At 38.9% G+C, this 20,390-nt stretch overlaps 1 protein-coding gene across 2 annotated transcripts in view; it reads right to left on the bottom strand.

Annotated features, from left to right (window-relative positions):
- Positions 1-20,390, bottom strand: part of PHIP (PHIP subunit of CUL4-Ring ligase complex) — a 119,297-nt gene that overhangs the window by 44,105 nt on the left and 54,802 nt on the right. For both annotated transcript variants that reach the window (XM_082756363.1, XM_082756362.1), the window contains exons 16-17: positions 7,197-7,325; positions 2,468-2,693 (exon numbers count right to left, since the gene is read on the bottom strand). In XM_082756363.1, the coding sequence (XP_082612489.1) occupies positions 2,468-2,693; positions 7,197-7,325 (355 nt within the window). The remainder of the gene's footprint in view (positions 1-2,467; positions 2,694-7,196; positions 7,326-20,390) is intronic.

The raw sequence follows: 20,390 nt of genomic DNA, 5'->3' as shown, positions 1-20,390 counted from the left end.
ACAGGTAAGTAACAGTGATTTTCTTTGGTACATAGAACAATCCAGGAAACCTCCTTAGGGCAAGTCTCTCAAGTAAAATACTGGAAATAGTTCTAAAAGAAGGGATTACAAGTTGACAATACTGTTTCTGTGCAGCAAACTAAAAAGATAGCATGTAAGCATAAGCAATGCAAAACCTCTTCTTATACTCACAAAAATTTGACTTATGGGAGAAAAAGGCAAGGGTTACAGTACTGATTTGAAAATAAAGTCAGATACCTTATTACAAAATATATGGTGGGGTGAAGCGGAAGGAAACTCTTGTCGATAGAAGCAGAACTTCCAAAAACTTTGTAATGAGGGATGACAATGTTCAAAGAAACGTGCTACAGAAATAATTTTCCCAGCATCATTCCAAAGAGATATAGTAAAAACTTGGTAAGATCAAGAACAACATATTACAGCAATTGTGCTATGAAACAAACACCTTTGATTATGGCTAGAAGGAAGCAGCCATTTCTTAAAAGATGATGTTATGCACAAAGAACATAAACATTTAAGATAGTGCTCCCAGGGTTTCAAAAGTTAATTTAGTTGAAGTCAACTGCCCTAAGCAGCAGAACCTTGAAATCAATGAATGAGCTCTGGCATAACCACAGCTGGATGTTTTCTGACTTGTATAGTAAGGCAATCAGATTTATTTGGTGATCTTATGAGCAGACATATTGTCTCATGAAAATAATGGGAAATACTACAAATAACTCAAGAATGATCATAAAGAAACAATTACCTAAACAAAAGGCATGTTTTTAAGTATCTAGCTTCTGAAATGTTGCCTCCACAAATAACTGTATAAAAAAATCAAATCAAATAGTAAAAGCATTGGTGTAAACTTTGATTTTTTCCAATAAATTTGGTTTAAAAGAGCTTCAGGTAACATCTAAGGAGTAAATCAAGCAAGATTATCTGAATTCCCCCTACTGTTCTAGGCCCCTACAGATAACTTCTTGACAAGACATAAATTGCCAGTGTTCATAGTGAGATCCATCAAATTCCAAAATAAAGTTTCAGAAAGCAAGAAGCTTCCTTAGTGGAGGGAAATATACGAAATACATCAGCACAGTTTAGCTCTGTGTAGGACTGCATATACTGTTGCTAAACTGTAAAGATGTAGACAAACACACTCTGTCTCTCCGTCTCTCTGTCAGCCCTGATGATGGCTTCCTGCTTTTAAACAAAATGCTGTGGACATCATCTGGCATTCACGTGTCACCATTAAATTTAATACTGTTGGGTCTGGGTACATGGTCTGACTTGTTTCAAGATATTATATTGGAGAACATGTCCAGAACGTTTTCAAATTTGGAGGACTGAAGAATGAAGAATGTCATGACTCCATGCTGCAACTGTAGCAATAAGGTAAAATCATTTCTTGGAACTCTAATTTTGCTTCAGGCACTAGCTAAGAAGTTAGGAGAGAAAACATGGCATATGTTCACCAGAAAGGCTTTTTTCCTTCTTACAAATGCTTCTCAGGTAGCCTTTCTTTCTGTAACTTTGGAGGACATGTTGAAATGCTCCTTAATATTGATTATGTAAGTAAATATTCAGTGACTTGTCATCCTCAGGTCTACTAATGAGGACAAATATCTCTTCTGGGAACAACACTGACAGTTAACTTTCCTGGAACATCTGACATACCACAGATTTCAGTATACATAAGCCACTATTTACAGGTGCACAAAGCTTTCCAGTGTTTTCAAGGATATCCAAATATTAAACAATGCTTATCTTGAAAATATTTACAGCTACTGTCACCAGTCGCTGTTTGCTCATTCATACTAATATTGAACTAGTAACACGTGATAAGTAGGCATTGTTTTTTATATCTCCACTCACGTGGGCCGTATTTAAGCAGTTTCTAATAGCCACTGGCCCATAGTATGCATGTTCCTCACACATAGTACACATGGAGAATATGACTTCAGAGGAATGTCCTAGATTTTGCATTCTCATCAAGCCTTGAGAGCTCTCAAACCAAACCAAAGCTTATGTTGAATGATTGGTTTCGTCTACAGAGGAAGAAAATTTTGCATGTTTCAGGTGTCCTCTTGTTTTTCTCTTCTTGTAGGTATATTGTAGGTATAATCCAACTGATCTGTGGAAGATCAGTCTATTTCCCAGACTTTTTGAAGTAGGAAGTCTTACCCAAAGAGATCAATCGAAAGCTCACTCAACCTCATCTACTGCTTCAATAATGAAATAAGCTCCGAGCTAACTTATGTTGTAGCATCAGCTAGGACTGACTTGGTGGATGACAATGCTGTAAGTAAAATAGTCTATCACAAGCAATCAGTGTCAAGCTTGTCAATGTTATGTGAATGACTAGTCCCAATAATGAAGAAAAAGAACAGAGGGAGAGGGAGAATGCAGAGCACCTGTAGGCAACTGCATAGGCTACGGTGTACCGAACTGAAGTTTTCCATACCTGAAGATGTCACTCCCATCTGAGGAATAAGTTGCTCCTCCCTGCAGTTCTCACGACCTGGAACTAGCCTTTGATACCTTGCAGGATGAGGGTTGCCGTCCACATCAACCAAAAACGGGGGAGGCATAAGGTGTGGAGCCTGCTGTGTCTGTTCATCCAGGACGAAGTTGTTGGCGTCGCGGATAAGGGGCCGATAATCACTATGAAAGAACATCTGATCTGCTATCTGTAAACAAAGTCATTTTGTAATTTTTTTAAGAACCTATTAAAAAACACACAGAAGATAACTGCCAAAAGTATTTTTAACAATGTTATTGATGGTCACTTTTGCATAAACAAGGTTACAAACTGATCTGTTCATCTCACTTTCAAGGGGAAAAGTTAATTACTTTTTTTTCCCCCAGTATGCACTTTCTATATTCTCACAAGGAGAATAACCCCCAGGTTTGAGGGTAGGGAGCATTTAAAGAGCAGAGGAAGGGAGCCATATATAACTACTTGTAGACATTTGGCAGAACATAGCATGGATGTATTAAATAGGTTACCCATATTGATGTATATACATCTGATAATGAAAAATGTGTCACAGACTTATGAGCTACGGTGTAGGAGGAAGAGAAAAAGGGAAATATTTATCACATTGCGTGACTGCCAAATATTCTAACACCAGAAGCCAAACATGTATATTCTTATTATAAAGCTAGATATGTGAAAAAGTCCCCATAGAAAAAATAAAACTGAACTAAAGTTGAATTCTTCAAGCTCAAAATTATTTAATTTCAGTCCACCTGCTTGCAATTCATTCTAGGTGGCTTTCCATTGACAGACTGAGGAATTCTTTTGTCCAAACTGCGTGTAAAAAGACCTATGGCACTATCCCTTGCTGGCACACACATCTCAACATTGTGCAATCAGAAAGACTGAACCACAAGGAGAAAAGAGAAAGAGAACAGAAGACAAACTGCAACATGTACTACACATCCCAACGCTACTTACTGGCAAGCAAAACCCCTTGGCAGCTCATATACTCAGTTTAACTTTAAACAAGTAAAAATAAAGCCATGAAATCATCATTCGCTCAAAATTAGATTTCCAGTGCAGAATAAACACAATTGAACAAACAACCCAAGGCACAGAGATGTCCAAAAAAAAGAAAATCTTGTCTTTGATGTTAAGAGACAGGTATTTTAGCACAGTCAGAAGAATGCCTCAGTTCTAGCCGAACATCCTGCCTTGTCTGAAGCTGGTCTGCTCTATCACAACCAATTCGTAACACAATTTCCTGTAACTTGATATGTGGAAATCAGTCTGGCAGAGGTTATAACATTTAAATCATGCTCAGAGGTCTGGACTCTCAATGACATTACGTCTGCTTGTCCAGGATGTGAGAAGACCAGGGAAGAATGACGTCCACAAACATGTCAGTTACAAAATCAGAAGGTGCCTACATGCACTGACATGATGTGAATTAAAATAAATAAAGTCGTAAGAATCTTTGGATCTGGACACCACACAAATTCAAAAAAAGTTCCACCAGGAGGAGAATTGGGAAGATGCATGGAAAGATGCAGTAGCAAAAAATTTACTTCAGGGTTACCCTTACAAAGTGCATGTGCACAAAGCGACGTCTTACTGCAATGGGAAGCCCTGAGTGGAAGAAGTACTGCTGCCAGATTCTCGGTTAACAAAGAGAATAAACAATAATTTTTTTATTCCGTGAGATAAGAATGGCATTTCATGGAGAACCCAGGCTCAGACCAAATGTCAGGTAGAACTCCACAAGGTCCCTGCTGGAATCTCAGGAATGAACTCATCCTCGGGCTACTCCAGGTCCACAGAAAAATCGGAAGAATTACATGATTTAGAGAATCTTAAATACCTATATTCAGTTGCTCACACGTTAAGCAGACAATTAGAAGTACTAACAAACAACTGTGTTTCTTGATATACTATCAGAGACCAAATCCACAACAAAATGAAGATAAACCACCTACACGAATGTGTAGGCACACCTACACAAATGCAAAGAGATTTTCCCCACTGCTGCACCAATGCACCACACAGGAGCAGGGGAACTGTGGTTTGTGTAGCCTACAGGTACTAAAGCCTTAGAAGGCTCAGAGACGCAGTCGAATGTAATATTTAAAATCAACATAAAGGTCCATATCTTTAGGTCAGTTATGCATTTTTTGGACAAGTTTCCATCTACGCACAGACTTCTGAAGTGCACGTGACCTGCTGACAGTGAGCTCAACTTATGCCTGATGATCTTCACCCAGCCAGAAATCTCAGTTAAGACTGGCTCACATACAGTTCCCTTAATTGGGTCAAATACTGCAGGAGCTCAAAGCAAACAACAAGCGGAGTCCTTTTTTGACTCACAAAGAATTACTCCACAAAAACATGTACCATCAAAAAAGAGGAAAAAAAAAAAACAACAAAAAAAAAACACAAAACAAAACACCATCACCTCAACAACATCACAGCCAAGATCATACAAGAAGAGGGGGGAAAAAAGGGAAGGAGAAGCCTCAACAGAGGTTCCTATCAACTATAAGCCAGATACGATTTGAACCCAACATGAAAAAATGTTTATGGGGAAAAACAAGAGCCTGCTCTCTCACCAAACTAATGTCATCTCAACTAGAATCATTGCTCTGAGCACACTTCACAAATGCAAGAGTACAGGATTGGTTATTGTTCTCCTTTCTCTTGTAAACATCATTCCCCAAGATGCATGGAAACCACTTTAAAGCCAAAAAAATGCACATCCTACCAGAGTATATTCTCCCAAGTTGTCTGGAAACAAATGAACGAGGAGCTGAGGGTGGGACATCAGAAAACAGAGTAACAAATCTCCAGCACCTACCCACCTGTAGTTACCTTTTCTACCAGGCAGGTCAGACAAAAATGAAAGACGAGATGGAATCAGACAAGGAAGAGGTCTCTAGCTTCTAAGCTGAGATTTAAGACCGAGAGGTAAATCCTGTTTGTTCCTATTTTCTTCTATGGTCAAAACAGGATTGGTACAGTAGTAACTGGAGAAAATCATTGTAAATCATTCAATAACTGAAAAAAATAATCCTTTTTTTTTTCCTTTCTTTCTTTCTTTTTTTTTTTTTTTTCCTAAAGAGTGCAGATAAAATCCCAAGAGAACAAAGGGTCTGTTGTGTTCAAGAAGTGAAAAGCAACTGGTTTTCTTCAAACAGGTCTAATCCCTCCCAAGGAAAGTTTTCAGATGGCTACATAAAGAAGAATCCTGGTCCATCAGAGCAAAGATAAACTGGCTCTTAGTTTCAATTTCCAGCATTTATGAGTTGCAGAGGACTATGCACTTCCAAAATGAGAAAAAGAAACAAATGATTGGAGAGAAAAAGAAACCTCAAACAATCCATGGATATAGTGAGAAAACGTTTTCTATCACAACAGGTTTTAAAGCTTAGAAGAGTAAGAGCACTGAATGATGGAAGGACCTTGACAGTGATCTAATAGTGCCGTTTTTCCTTGCTTGTGGTATCTTTGCTCCTGTTCATTGTCTTTGGAATGAAAGGGAAAACACTCAGGTGGATTAACTGTAGTAATAGCTGAGGGATAGCAACAGCAGCCAAGTACTTCAAGTTATAGTTGAGAAATATGACAAAAAAAAAAATCCTAGTATAAAATGCTGCTGTAATTGGCATCAAAACAAGAGCTGGAACACTACAGAAAGAAATGCAGTGGTTTACATGACGAAGATTAAAACTGCTTTTGCTCTCCCTCCTTCAGGCCCCTCTGCACTGATTTTTGCCACAGTGATTTCAAGGCCTGTCTGAGTCAAAAGATCCACAAGCAGGAGGAGGCAAGATCCAGAAGCCAGCACTTCATCAACAACCTTCAAGTACCAGATAGGAAAATGCAGATATGAAAATCCTAGAGCAGGTACGTCTGCGTAAGTCTTAGAAGGCGAGGAGAGACACATCACCTCTTTCCTGGGTGGTAAAAGAAGTCAGGACCTTGTAAGCACTGCAAACTGTGTAACTGGTACAGTTCGAAGAGCATGCTCATCAACAGGGGGGAAAAAACAAACCAAACCCAAACACTACAAATCTTTACCATCATGACAGTCTGTGACAAGACACCCACATTCAGAATAGACCACGTTGAATACGACATAAGAATAAGATGTAATATTTTAACTACACAGCAACAGCAGAACACTGCTGTGCAAGCACCACAGCATCCATGACCGCAGAAATACATTAGCAGACATAACATTTTTAACTCGAACATACAGTGCAGGTACTGTAAATAACTGCCACTCAGGCTATGCAGCGTTTAAGTAGAGCAATCAGCAATTAGTCTTATTGCACTTCCCTCCATTTTCTGTCTTTGTTAGGAACCAGTATATTGTTTAAAGCAAAATATTTAACTATTTTGAGTTCCAGTGCTGTTTACTCATTATCCAGGTGGACCCATTAGCAGACATTTGCAACCACCTCATCTCACTTAAGAGAGGAGACAGCGACTGCATGATTTTTATTTTATTTTTTAATTTCCCGTGCAAAATAGCATGTTTCTGTAGCTTAAAACAAGACAGAGTGAAAGCAAACTCAGTGCCAACAACAGGAATTTGAAATATCCCATATTCATGGCTGAAAAATGTGTTGAGATACAGGCTTTTAAAGCACTAAAGGAGAGATTGCACAAGTGCATTCAAAACAGACAAACATTTTGATATCTTGTACTGTACCTTGTCATATTTGCTACTGGAACCAAAGCCAAAAATCAGAAGGTGACCGTGAGAATCGGTACATGCAAAATGCTGTCCATCAGGAGAGCACTTGCAGTCAAAAACTGCACCGTGTCCTTGTCCTTCAATCTGAAATACATCAATATACAAAATAATTAAGTTATCAGAAATAAATTGTTGTCATTTACGATTCTCAAAACTGTTGTGCTGATGTTGAACTTTATATAAAATCTGCAAGACAGGATAGTGCTAGATGGAAGTTACTTTAAAACATAGTTTACTTTTTTTTTAAACTATTCGCTTTTCATTGAATTTTGTAATAATGCTCATGAAAGATGCCAAATTGATAGTAGTAGAAACTGACAGACTTTATCCACAAAGCAGGCACAGTATAGGAAGTGAAAATAAAAGCTTCCCCTTGAATGTCCTGCTAATAAACCTAACCAGAGAGCTGGGTCCAGTTCAGGGCTTTAGTCGCTACACCCTTTCAATCCTCTGCCTTTCTGCTAAGCTAGCCCGTTAAGGTTGGCTGTCGTGGTGTTTCAGGACACCTGCCCCCTACAAAACGCGCTGACATAGACAACCCACATTACACAACTTAGCAGCTGCCTGTGCCTGGAGTTCCTACCCCTAATTTATTGGAGTGGGGGGAGGTTTGGATTTGTGTAAAAACTCCGCTTTTCATAGGAGAACTGCAAAGATTTTAAAAAAGGAATTTTTACCTGATACTCATTTTCTGTTTTCCAGTTCCATTAAGCCAGAACAAAGGGGTTTTTGTTTTTCCCTGCAACCTGTCAATCAAGCAGAGGTGACCAATCACCACTCTGAATTTTCACGTCTCCAGCACCTCTTCAGAAAGCCCCTTTCTATTCTCCCCAGTAAAGCACTTTTGCATTTTCTTTAAAGCAGAACCAAAAAGAAAAATAAAAAAATAATAATAAAAAAGCTTTCCCTAACCGTGGCAGGCCCGTATACTGCCGGAAAAAATGACGGTGTTCAGCCCGCACGCGGTAGCACTGTGCACTTCTGCAGCACCTTCCAGAGGCCATCATCCAAAAGTTCCTGAACTAAAGCCTCAAAAATCCCCCGAGGCAGGTACTGTCCTCGCTATCTTACAGCCTGAGCCTAAGGCAAGAAGTCCAAGCCTTTTGCCCCCGGTCTTAGAGCACATCCACACCCACACCCCTGCACGCACCCCCGCTGGTAAAGGCTGCTACACCTCCTAGCACTGCTTTCCATTACGGGACAGAGGTCGTTCCCACTGCAGGTATCCTCCATAAAGGTTTCTGGATTAGGGAAAAAGGAACATAAACCATTCCGAGTTTTATGTTCTCTTTTGCCCATTACTCCAGAAGGAATGGATTCGTAATTGAAACACCCTACAGGAAAAGATGGGAAGTAAAAGCGTCACTCACTCGGAGCTCTGGTAACATCACAACAGCTAAGAATGCAGAATTTATTTAGGCTAAGCATGCTACAACAACCAAGGCAAAGCTACAACTTTGTGGTGTGTTTTTGAGTGCAGAAAGCTCATCTTATTAAAGGGAGACGGTGTAGGGAGGCAGGTGCAAAGGGGAAGGAACTTCAGCCCAAGACTAAGCTTTACAGATGCACAGTAAAAACCTGGAAAAGGAGCATTTACATAGAGATTTCCAATACCCTTCCCTTCCCCCACCAAAAGAAACATAAAAGCATCGAGCTTCCTAACATTAAAGTTCTTCATAAACAGAATTTCAGGGTCCCCTCCGAGCCTGCAATGTGAAGACTTGCTTTACAAGGAAAACAAGTCATGCCACGTGAAGAACTATTTGCTAACCACGGTGAAGGGAAAAATTAAAAATAGAAGAAAAAGATGACAGATCTTTTTAATCCTTCCCCGCAAGAAATGTCTCAGATAGACCATTTTTTAAGAAACTCCTAGACGTCAGACTGAAGTGTTGGATGACATTTATTTCTGATATAAAGGAAAACAGAGTGATCTACTATTCAGTAATTAGTACAGTGTAAATAATTTTACTCTATATATGGCCAGAATCTGGTGTAAAACATGCTTTTGGAAAGGACAAATCTTTTAGTACAGTCCCTCAAGGCTGGCGTATAACTGCTTTGAAATAAAGACCCTTGGTACTATTATGACAAAAATCACTGTTAGAGATAAGCTTCCAAGACATAATTGCTATTAAAATTAAAGGGCAAAGACTGCCGGAGTGTGATATCCAGCAGATGTTTTTAAAAACAAAAATAATTTGGATTAACAAGTGATGCTTCACAAAGGAATTTCTTCAATAATAACACAGGAGCTGGTCATTTGGAACAGAAATTAAACCTTAACTTGCAAAAGGGGAAGTTGAAATAAATCAATGAAACTCTAACTTTGGCAAACTAGATGAGGGTCTTGAGCAAAAACTAAGCTTTCCCCATCCTATCCCTTTTAAATCAAAGATGCAAGAACTCTCTGAAGACTACATCCTGAAGAAGATGAACTGTTTATTCTGTTTGGAACCTTTCGCTGCTGAATGAGAGGAAATCAGTGCTAAAGAGAAGAGGCTGACCATCATAACAACAACAAAAATAAAAAGTTAATTCAGAGCTGTCCCTACGAAGTAAGGACTGCCCAAAAGCGAGCATGTTAAGACACTGCTGTTAGCAAAGCTGGTAGCACGGACTCCTCAGCCACAAGCAGGAAAGAACTCGTGATGCTATACAATAAGGACTAAAGTCACAAAGAGAGGAATGTTGATTAAGGGAAAGAAAAAGGGTAGCTCTTCTTTTCCTCTCAGTTTTGAGGGATTTGAAGTTCCTGAACCAAGGAGAACAGAGTTGTGAAACTACTATACAAAACAATATTTTAGATCCTTGAAAATAATTTGCCGTATGAAAACAGAAAAGTATTATCTACAGAGAGAGAGAGACTGGAGCAATAACAAGCCTTTTTGAGTTGTTATCAGTAGGTGGTATGAAAAACTTAGAAACTAGTTTTTAAGGAGAGTAGGAAACAGCACGTGGGGTAGCAGTGGGAGGGAGTAAAATGCAGAATGAATCAAGGAGTAGCAGCCAAACTCAGCAGAACTCCTTCAATTAACTGATTTTTTTATAGCAAGAAAATACAATTCATTCAACCTAGCTAGATTTCACAGCCATCACAAGGCACTGAAAACTTTGTGTTCAAGTGGCACAGACCGTGTCTAGTAGGAGAACTGCACAGTAGGCAGGCTTTCTGAGGAAAGAATAACAGTCACTGGTTTTGAGAAGATATAGAGATAAAAGAATGTGATTACTGAGGTTCCTTAAGCCAGGTCTTTCTATTAGTGATAATGGAAAAAATAAGAGTTTGCTGATGAGCTCTTTGCTCTTTTTGAGCATTGGCAAATCGTCTGCTAAGACCAGATGTGGGACACAGCACAAATGGTATCAGCTGAAGCAATCAGAAGCCAACAGGACAAAATTCAGTAGACCACAAATGTAGTAAGACTATTAGCAATAACTTAATGGACTGACTGGCAGAAATAAAAATGGAACTGGGTCTATGCACCTCTATTTATGTACTATGCATCTCTATCACACCTTCCAACACAAGTCATCAGCAGTGTTTAGAAAAGTCAGTGAACTAAGTCTTTTCTAGCCTGAAGTAGACACTTTTTCTTCCTTCACATGAAGAGACTGAGGCCATTAGTTGGAAACACAGAGAGAAAGATCACTGTGTATTTCATCGCAATGCATCACACACAATGCGACAACAAAAAGAGAACTATAATCCGAAAGCGCACCAGAAGTATATCCAGACAAGGAAGAAAAAGCACACACACAGCTAGACGAGTAGGCAAGATAAGAAAGAGCTCTTCCAAAGCGACACAAAAAAATCTTTGCTTCCCACGTTCAATAGAAGTAAATCCTAGCTGCAACAGCTACAGAAGAATGTTTTCACTCAGCACGAGCAGGGAAAACCTGAGAGCTCAGCCTCTTAACACGGACACTTAGCAAAAAGGACCGCTCCGAATGCATGTACAAAGAGACCTCTAGCAGGAAGAGAGCGTGTCAACTTAAATGTATGTTAACATGTGAAAATTAATTACGAACAACACTCAAACTTGAAAACTAAAATTTAGCTTCTACCAGTCAGAACGCTGGTACGCTAGAGCAACTTTCTAAAAATAGAAGAAAAAAAAGACAACTAATTATTATTAAAACAAATAATCTCTTTTATAATTGCTGAAAGTGCATAATAGCTGCTTGAACTGAATCAGTCTCCAGCTATTTTGAAGTCTCTTGCATATTTAGGTTCTCTTCTGCTTTAAGGAGCAATCTCTGATCACAGCATGCTCCCGTGATAAGCCAAAAAACATCTACAGACTTCATACGAAGTCAGAAGAGATTGCTGCAGCATTGGATGACTGGAAAACAACATTTAATTTTTATTAAGCCAGATTAAAAAAACAAAAATTGAAAGGGCTTCTATACTGCTTCCAGAACTCTAACAAAGGATCAAACAGTAGGAACAGGATAGGAAGTAATTAAACTGAGAGTGAAAAATGTTTCGATCTTCCTAGCATCCCACCCCAATCCGTTATCTATTCTATTCAGGAATACCGTTTGTCTTCAGATGAACGTATCCATGACAAGATCTGAGAGATTGGCCCAAGGGTGCCTGAAGTTATATAAAGCTCTGCAAAATACTTACAGTTTCTTGTTTCTTAAGGAAATGGTTGTTCATAAACATTCTGCAAACTCGGAACTGGCTTTTACTGGGACTAATAAGCCATGATGATGGCTTTACTCTTCAGGATCCTCCTGTGCTCTTACATACTATTCAACTGCAGAATCTTTCAAAATTTTCAAAAACATTTCTGTAGGACTACAACTGACCAATTCAAAAATACTGCAGCTAAAATCTTATTTGAAGCTATTCTATATTTCAGATGCGGTCACTACAAAACCTGATCTAAAAATACAGTCCCATATAAACCCAGCAAAACAGGACCTCTCTTCAGACTTTATGAAGGCCACAACACACAAAATATCCGGTCTTTAAAGTTCCAGTACTGCTGGAGATTACACCAGGCTGTCCCTATGAGCAAGTGGTACACCTTTGCAGACATTAATGCAAAAGAATCGCCTTATATCGGGGAAACAACCAAGCTACAGAGCACACTGCTGAGCTGCCCAGGATGGAATCTGATCTTCCATGTTGTTCTTCTGCATGTTTTTTGGTATGCCATTTAGGCTAAAGTTCAAGTAGGCTGAAAAAATCAATTAGCTGTCAACAGCTCCTAGGTAGGCAATCCAAGTTTACTAATTAGTGAAAAGGAAACAATGTTGTAACTGATATGATAACACCAGAGCTTATCGGGTTGCACTGAAAGTGAACGCAGGGTTACAAAATACTGAATCGCATTGCAGAGATCAGTGAAAGAACACGCTTTCTTTTGTAAGATGAAACTGGCCGCTACATTTTCAAAATAATGACCAGACCTCAGAAGACAGGGTAGGAAAAACACCATGTTAAAAAGACATAAGGAAGCACAGCATAGGAATTGCCTGGTAAAAAGAGGTTGGAACTAGATGATCCTTGGAAGTCCCTTCCAACCCAAACCATTCCTCGATTCTGTAAATCTCTCAGGTAACCACACAAAACTAAAAACAAAGGACAGAGTCAACAACCAGCTCTCTGAAGAAGCAGGAGCACGCAGGAAAATCTGAATCACAACTTGGTAGCCTCTGCTTGATTGACAATTTGCAGGAAGAAACCCTTTTCACCTCAAACAGTTGATGCTGTAACACTAACACAGTAAATTCTAAACAAAATAAGGATTAAATTGTACCAAAATACTTAAACCATCTTGGGGGGTGGTTGGGGAGTCTGGCCAAATTCACAAAAGCTTAACGACACCTCCATTATCAAATGCATTACTACTGTCACCTCCACAGTGGTTCCCAAGGTTTCTCACTGATTTATGTAAAAACACAAGAGGTATAAGAAAGGGTACAGAGACTGCAGAGAGGGGAAAAAAAATATCACAAATATCACTGCATCAAGTAGTGCAGCAGCCTCTCCTTTCGCTTCAAGGAGCGTCAAAATTACACTCTCAACAGTTTCCACTGTAAAAAAAATAATAATAAATAAATCAAAATTCTTATGGGATGCTTGAACTTGTGCTTTACTTGGACAAGTTTTGCATATGACAATTTTAGTCACTGTTTACACTAACAGCTTCTAATAGATTTACAATACAACCAGAGATCAAGGCTAAGAAAGGGTTTCTATTGAAAATTTTGAAAAGATAACAGTGTGTGTAGCAAGACTGGGGAGAATGTAAAAGCTTGAAGAAAGAGCCATGCGATATGACTACCCAGTATCTTCCAGAAGATATTTCTTCCACTTGGAAAGAAATGCATGGAACCAGGAAGAGTACCAGACAACTCTGCATTCATTAGATACCAGCTCGCTGCAGATGTGGAAACAAAACCTCAGACATCAGCTTCAGCAATCTTGTCCTTAATTCTTCACGTCTGCCTCGTCTGAACTTTTATGTTTTAAATATAAAGCATTTGTCTACACTGACTGGCATATACAAATTAACCAATGCCTGGCTACGACAAAGCATATTTTCACAACCATAACTTCATACAGTGAATGCACAGCAAAGCTATTACAAGTGTATCCACCTGCTTCAAGCTGTCTCACCGGGTGCGTGCCAGTACACACTTCCAATTTCAAAGACAAGCTTAACTATTTAAATACAGCTAGTGTTTAATACATATCACTACATTTACTGATTCTGCGCCTGCATTTCTACAAGAGTAACTTGGTTTGTTACAATGCCATCTGAAATAACAGCAGCACTTTAAAGCTACGCTGTTATTATCATCATTTAACCAAAAGAGGGGGGCTTTACAAGGCAGATTAACATCTGCTTGCTGATTCTACTTCCCCAAATGTTTTTAAAGGCAATCAAATGAAATTAAGTAATTTCCAAGAACACTTTCAAAGCAAGCATGTCAAATACAATTTTTAGTTTCCTCAGCCCAAGGCTTCTCGAGGAAGAAGCAACTTGAGAAAGAAAACTGAGGTCTAAAGAGAGAAACATTTTTTGTTTACTGTCTATAAAATAAAGGCTTGTATCTAAACTTTAAGACTCTTCAGGAAACCAAGGGACCTAGAAATAAGTTTGTAAATATTCACAAACAAATTCTAATTGGAGCTATTGCAGTAAAGCAATAAGCAAATAAAGTATCAAGGAGCAGTCCAGTGTCTTCACAAGACCTTTCCAACACAATTAACTTTTCCAGTGCTATTAGGAATTTAGTTATTCTCTAACCTTCTAAATGTGAAAAGTTGCTGGATTCTTGAATTCTTAACTGCAGGCACATCTACTGAAGCAAAACTTTTGTTCTTCACATCTCCTACTTCAGCAACACCCAGACATAATCAATACAGCTTTCCAAAAAATGCATATAAAGTTTCAGTTCTGTAACATCTTAGCTTTGTGTACCTGATGTCAGTATAAAGACATTAAAAATTAAATTTAACCGATTATTAGTTTCAAAGTAACAATATATAGTCCTTTTCTCAAAAACAAAAAAATGCTGAGAAAGGCATTATGTACATTTGGCTGAAGAATATATAAAAATGCATTTGCATTTTCTCCCTTTTCAGAGTATTTCCACTTTAATTTGTAGTGAAAAATGTGTAAGTTGGTCATGCTAAGGAACAGGTTTTTGTCAGGCTAAAAAAAACTTGTCCAGCTTTCTCAGAGATACAGATCTGCATTTTTTTTTTTTTTATTACATGTATTATTATTATTGATCAGTTTCAGAGAACAGATACTGTCCCATCAAAACTGGCTAGGAAAGGCAGACCAAGCTTCTGGTCAGCTTGGTAAGATACTGTAAAATACTCAATGCTTTGTGAAAGAAGTCATAACCCACATAAATCAATAGTTACAAAGTTCACAGTTTCATTAGTGGTTTTACACCACTACAAGCCCCCATTCCCCATTTTTTTGGTGGGATGTGGGGAGGGATGGGAATAATCAACTTCTGCAATAACTTCCAAACCTCCAACCAAGTATATAAGCATAAGATCAACCTATAAGTTCTTTAGCTCCAGTGACAGAAGCACTTTAATGCTTGTATGCAATGTATGTTCAGCAACGGTGTGCATCTAAGTAGTTCGTAACTTTTTTCTATACCAGGAACCTGTATGTGGGGAACAAGTTGCTGTTCCTCACTAACGTACCTGTTAAGGGGAAAGTTTATATTTAAGCTTTGATGTGGCACTATATTGCAAAGTCAGAGTAATTTATTTTCCTGAAAGGGTTCTCAACTATTTACGTAAGGTTCCAGTAGTATGTCCTTTAATCTCTGAACCCCAAGGATGAAAGCTTTGTCCCCATTTTTCTTTTAGCTGTCAATTAAAAAATAAGAACAGTAGAGGAAATAAAACTTTTATGTTTATGCAGTTAAATCCAGACTTTGGCCTAAAATCTCAAGCAAATTACTTCTGGGCTGACATTTTGGATGAGTAAGACAAAAATCACATACTACTAAATTGGCATTGTAACTGCAGCTGCAAAAACTTAAACTTGTTAGCAAATTGACACTTTTCAATTCAGCTTAACACTGTACTTGTTCTAATGCATTGCTTTTAACACAGATGGAAGAAACCACACTCACCACACTAGCCAGACCTTTGAATAAGCTTTTTAACACTTTGTAAAGTAAACACGAAAGTCTAAGTCCTTACTTTGTTTAAAAAATGTGTTTATATTTAACGTCTAAGTTTCATAATCTGTTGCTAATTAATAAGCATACTGAAAAGAACACATGCAAGTGATAAAATTCCTAGTTCTGGATACAATCATTGTTTGCATAAAATACAAGTAACGTTTTACATGAAAGTTTGGGATTATTCATCATGAACTTCCTACAGAAAAGTACCTAGAAGGAATGCAAGCAGCTAAAATTCTGGTACAGAAGCTGAAAATGACAACTTATTTTTCCCCAGAACAGATGAACACCTAAGGAGCCTCATCCTCCCTTACAGCAACTACAGCTATCAAATATCTTGTTGTCAGTCTAGGTCTCAATGAAAAAGCATGTTCTATGCTTAGGACCAGAGTTTTTCAAAAGTGGTAAAGAACTGCAAGCATACCCTATACTTTCTCCGGCGCTGATGCAAGAGGCAGGTCAGCCTCCAGACGATTTTGAAGTTATTTCTGCTGGTTTCCATCAAGCAGGATGGAGGGCCTAAGACTGACTAACACCCATTCAAGCAATAGCAGACAGTGCTGTAACAAATCATCCACTCTTTAAGTACCAATCTGGTTTCCAGGGGAAGCAACATTTACTCAGTGACACAGGGAACAATCATGTTTCTTGAGAGATTAAGGTTTTTCGTTTACAAATGTGACAGCCAGCCACTTCTGAAATAGCAACTAAAGGTGCAGGAGATGGAGAACCAGTTCAGTGAGGATTTTTTCCTCTTCCTCCTCAAAAAGAATCAGAAGGTTGCTTCAAATCACTAGTTTACAGAGCTCAGGTTGTAGTGTATTTCTGAATGCTCCTGGCATTCTGTGTGCTCTGATGAAATGCGCTTTTGCATTTAGAAAAAAAGACACATCAGCAAATTTGTGACAGCTGGACATAGTGTGACCTTTAAGTGTCAAAGGCTAAGGTGGCTTAGCCTTTCAACAAGTTGGATAAAGCCACAAAGGTAGGAGGATTTTGAAGTATTCGCATCTGTCAATTTAATACAAGACTGTAAAAACATTCTTTCTGTATCAGTATTTCAAAGCATTCTTCAGAATATGATGAAAGGACTAAGGCCACCTTTGCACTGAATTCAAAGAGGCTTCCAGAAACACTATCCACCCAGAACGTGTTGCGAAAAGCACTGTAATCCACAGCAGTGCTCAGAAAGACTGGCTTAAAGCTAAGGTAACAACAAGAATTGGCCCATATGAAGTCTTCACAAGCATTAGGAGGAAAACTTGAAGCATTCCAAGCAGAAGACTGACCTTGACAGGTATTCAGGAGGCTCTGATGCATACAAATAATGTGAGATGTAAGGAAGCCTACTAATGGCTTTAGCAAAGCCTTATTTTTCAAAGATTAACTTGCTATGGCAGCCAATCCAGCAAGACAGAAAAGCAACACCTAGTCACTGTAAGATCTTTGGGCTGGTTGGTTTTGTTTGGATTTATTTTGGAAGTCTCTCTATCAGCTGAACCATTTTTTTTATTTATGGGCATCTGTATTCCTACTTGATTTATTTCTACTTTATACAATGTGCGTTTAAAAAAACAAAACAAACAACACCATAAAGGTTAGTCAGCAAGACTTTATCAACTAATATATGAGCTTACAATAATTGCAGGACCTGCTTACCATATCTGATTTAATCTGGTATCAGATTCAAGCAAAGCAATTACATTTGAAGATGCACTACAAAAAAAATCATATGCTCTACAGTAGCAAGGATTATAAAAATCCCTGTCCTTCCCCAGTCTCTCATTCCTGATACTGCACTACAGTCACCATACTTTCAGCAGCATACTTGCAAGTAACGGCAGTCACCATATGTTCCTACAACTGTTCATTAAGCTATGCTGTAAACCAAATTATAAAAAATAAACATAAAAACACAACAATTACAGGCCTTTCAATACATATCCTGAAAACTTTCAGGAAAGATTTTTTCAAAAACATACTTCTGCAGGGCAGCCTGTTCATGGGACAAGAACATTAGTGTTACTGCGGGAGAAACCTACTCTCTACGGCTCCATACAGAATGCCTGCTGCAAGTTTGAACCAGCAGATCTTGCTTGGCCTTGTCACTTTTCCTTAAAGGCAAGTCCATAAGGGAGACCACAGAAGTCAAAGAAAAATCCAGGGCAGTACTGTAACACCATAAAGCTATTTGGGGTCAGACTCAAAGAACACCATCAATTACACTCAATTGCAACACCCACAAAAAATCAATTACCAACCCCAAAACTTTTGCATCTGCTTAGTGTGATTAGGCACCTCCTTTCTGACCTGGAAGAGTCTCAAGTCTCTGTGTAGTTTTCTCCTCCCCTCAAACATTCTCAGAACTGAGAAACTTCATCTTAAGGCCTACAGGAATCACGAGCGTGAGGCCAAGCTGCAGCATACACCATCTGAGTGACAACCCTGGCATTCCTAATAAACCAATAGTATTAAGTCCAATTTAACTTAGTGAGAACACCTGCAAGACAACAGGTATTATGAAAACTGAGTGCTGAACAGCTTTTACCTATGGCCTAACAGAGCACTAATCCTGCAAATTCAAGCTTGTTCAAAGCTTGAATCCAAAGGCTTCCATTTACCTAGAACAGGATTTCTAGATGCAGGAACACGAGCTTAGCAGCAGTGCCTGAACTGACACGCTGCAGATTGAAGATTCATGCCTCTCCGCTGCAGCACAACTTCAGAAGTCAGTCAGGGAAATAGTCCAGTGTAGAAATACATCGCTGAGGCACCCGCTGGGTAAGCGGCAGGTGTTGAACCGTACCTTGCCACCTGAGCAGACAACAGAATTTAAGTCTTTTATTTCCCAGCTGAACTGCTTAACTAAAAAAAGCCAAGTACAACTGCCACCATTCTTCCTGTGCCCTCATTTGAGGAGAGCAAGGCATTTCCTCTGCTCTTGGGAAGGTGCCTTACCACACCAGGGATCCAGACGCCACACTGCGGCTTTGAATACAAAGTGGCATTTCAAATACCTCTCTACACACTCTACCACCAAGTAGCTCTTGCTAGACAGCTCACCACCTGGTATATTTTTCCTCCATTGTCCGCTAAGACATCCAAATCTACCACACAGCTCAGGGAAGCAAAGATGTGGAGGAATATTGCATTCAGCTGTGGGGATTAAGAACCTCACTCCTCAGGAGCTGAGGTGCTAAAACAGTCAAGTCCTTCAGTGAATCTAGGCCCTGGGTAATGAGCTACAGCGTAAACATTTACTAGGCCTGTCTTGTCCTTCTGGAACAAAACCACTGGTGCTGTGAAACATGTAAGCTCTAAAAGTTGGCTGTAGAAACCATTATTATCCCAACTTTATTATCCTGGGTTTCTTAGTAAGTCTGCTCAATGCTTCCCTCTACATGGGAACTACAACCAGTGAAGTTGCCCTGGTAGTACAACATCAAAACCACAACCTCAGCAGTTCCTTGGAGAAATGAGTGACAAAAACACATCTTACATTAGCAGCTGTATTAAGTCAAAAACAGCAAGTATATTATACAGGCTACAAATAACAATAAACACCTGTATTTGCACATGCCATTTACAGCCCTCCCAGAACTTATTTGCTACGTGTCAAAAACTGTCTAAAAAGCTTTATAGACCTCTTGATTTTAATATCTCTATGACTACTTTCACTCTTTGGGTAGGGAACATTTTTCTTCAGTCTAGCTGACTCAAGCTGCTAAGTTAAGCCAGACCTGAATGCCCATGAACTATGACACCAAGTTATAAAAGAAAGACCTATATAAATTCTATCACCACAGTGAAAACTACATGTGAAAATGTCGAACATTGAAATTATATACATACTTACTGAGTAAACCCACATGTCAGTCACTTATGAGACTGAGTTTACTATTAATTATAAAGACCAAAATCTGGCAAAGAGACCAAAGGTGTTTCAAGTTCAACCATGACTGTGCTAACTTATTTAACAGCAAATCTTAAGTTAAAAACAAATAAAAACAAAAAACAAAACCCTCAGAGAGAATGTTCTGCAGGACCACTACCACTCAGTCTCCTAGTGGCACCTACCTGTAACACATCAAGGCATAAAAACTTCGATTCCCTCATCTAAGTTCAATACAGAACAAGAAATGCATTTGGCTACTGAGGCTTTGCAATTTCACATTCATTGACCAGATAAAAGGAATTAAGTCTCTGTAACTCAACTGATGAGTTGAGTTTTAAGTGCGACAGCATTCGCATCACTCAGATTTTGATTTTGATGCTGACAGTGAAGAATTCAAACTTGGGAGAACGTAAAAATACCCAACTCTACTTTAGGGATTTGCCACAGTGCTTTAGATGCAACAGCTCTCCACCTAGGATGGGAATACCTGACTGGACTAATTATCACTAAGTTAACAATCCTCTTTTTTCTAATTCAATCAACACTTCCAAGGTCTGCACAGAACTTTTGTT

This window comes from Aythya marila (assembly GCF_965140915.1).
Source record: "Aythya marila genome assembly, chromosome: 3".
Taxonomy (NCBI): Eukaryota; Metazoa; Chordata; class Aves; order Anseriformes; family Anatidae; genus Aythya; species Aythya marila.
This window is presented reverse-complemented; position numbering and strand designations above follow the sequence as displayed.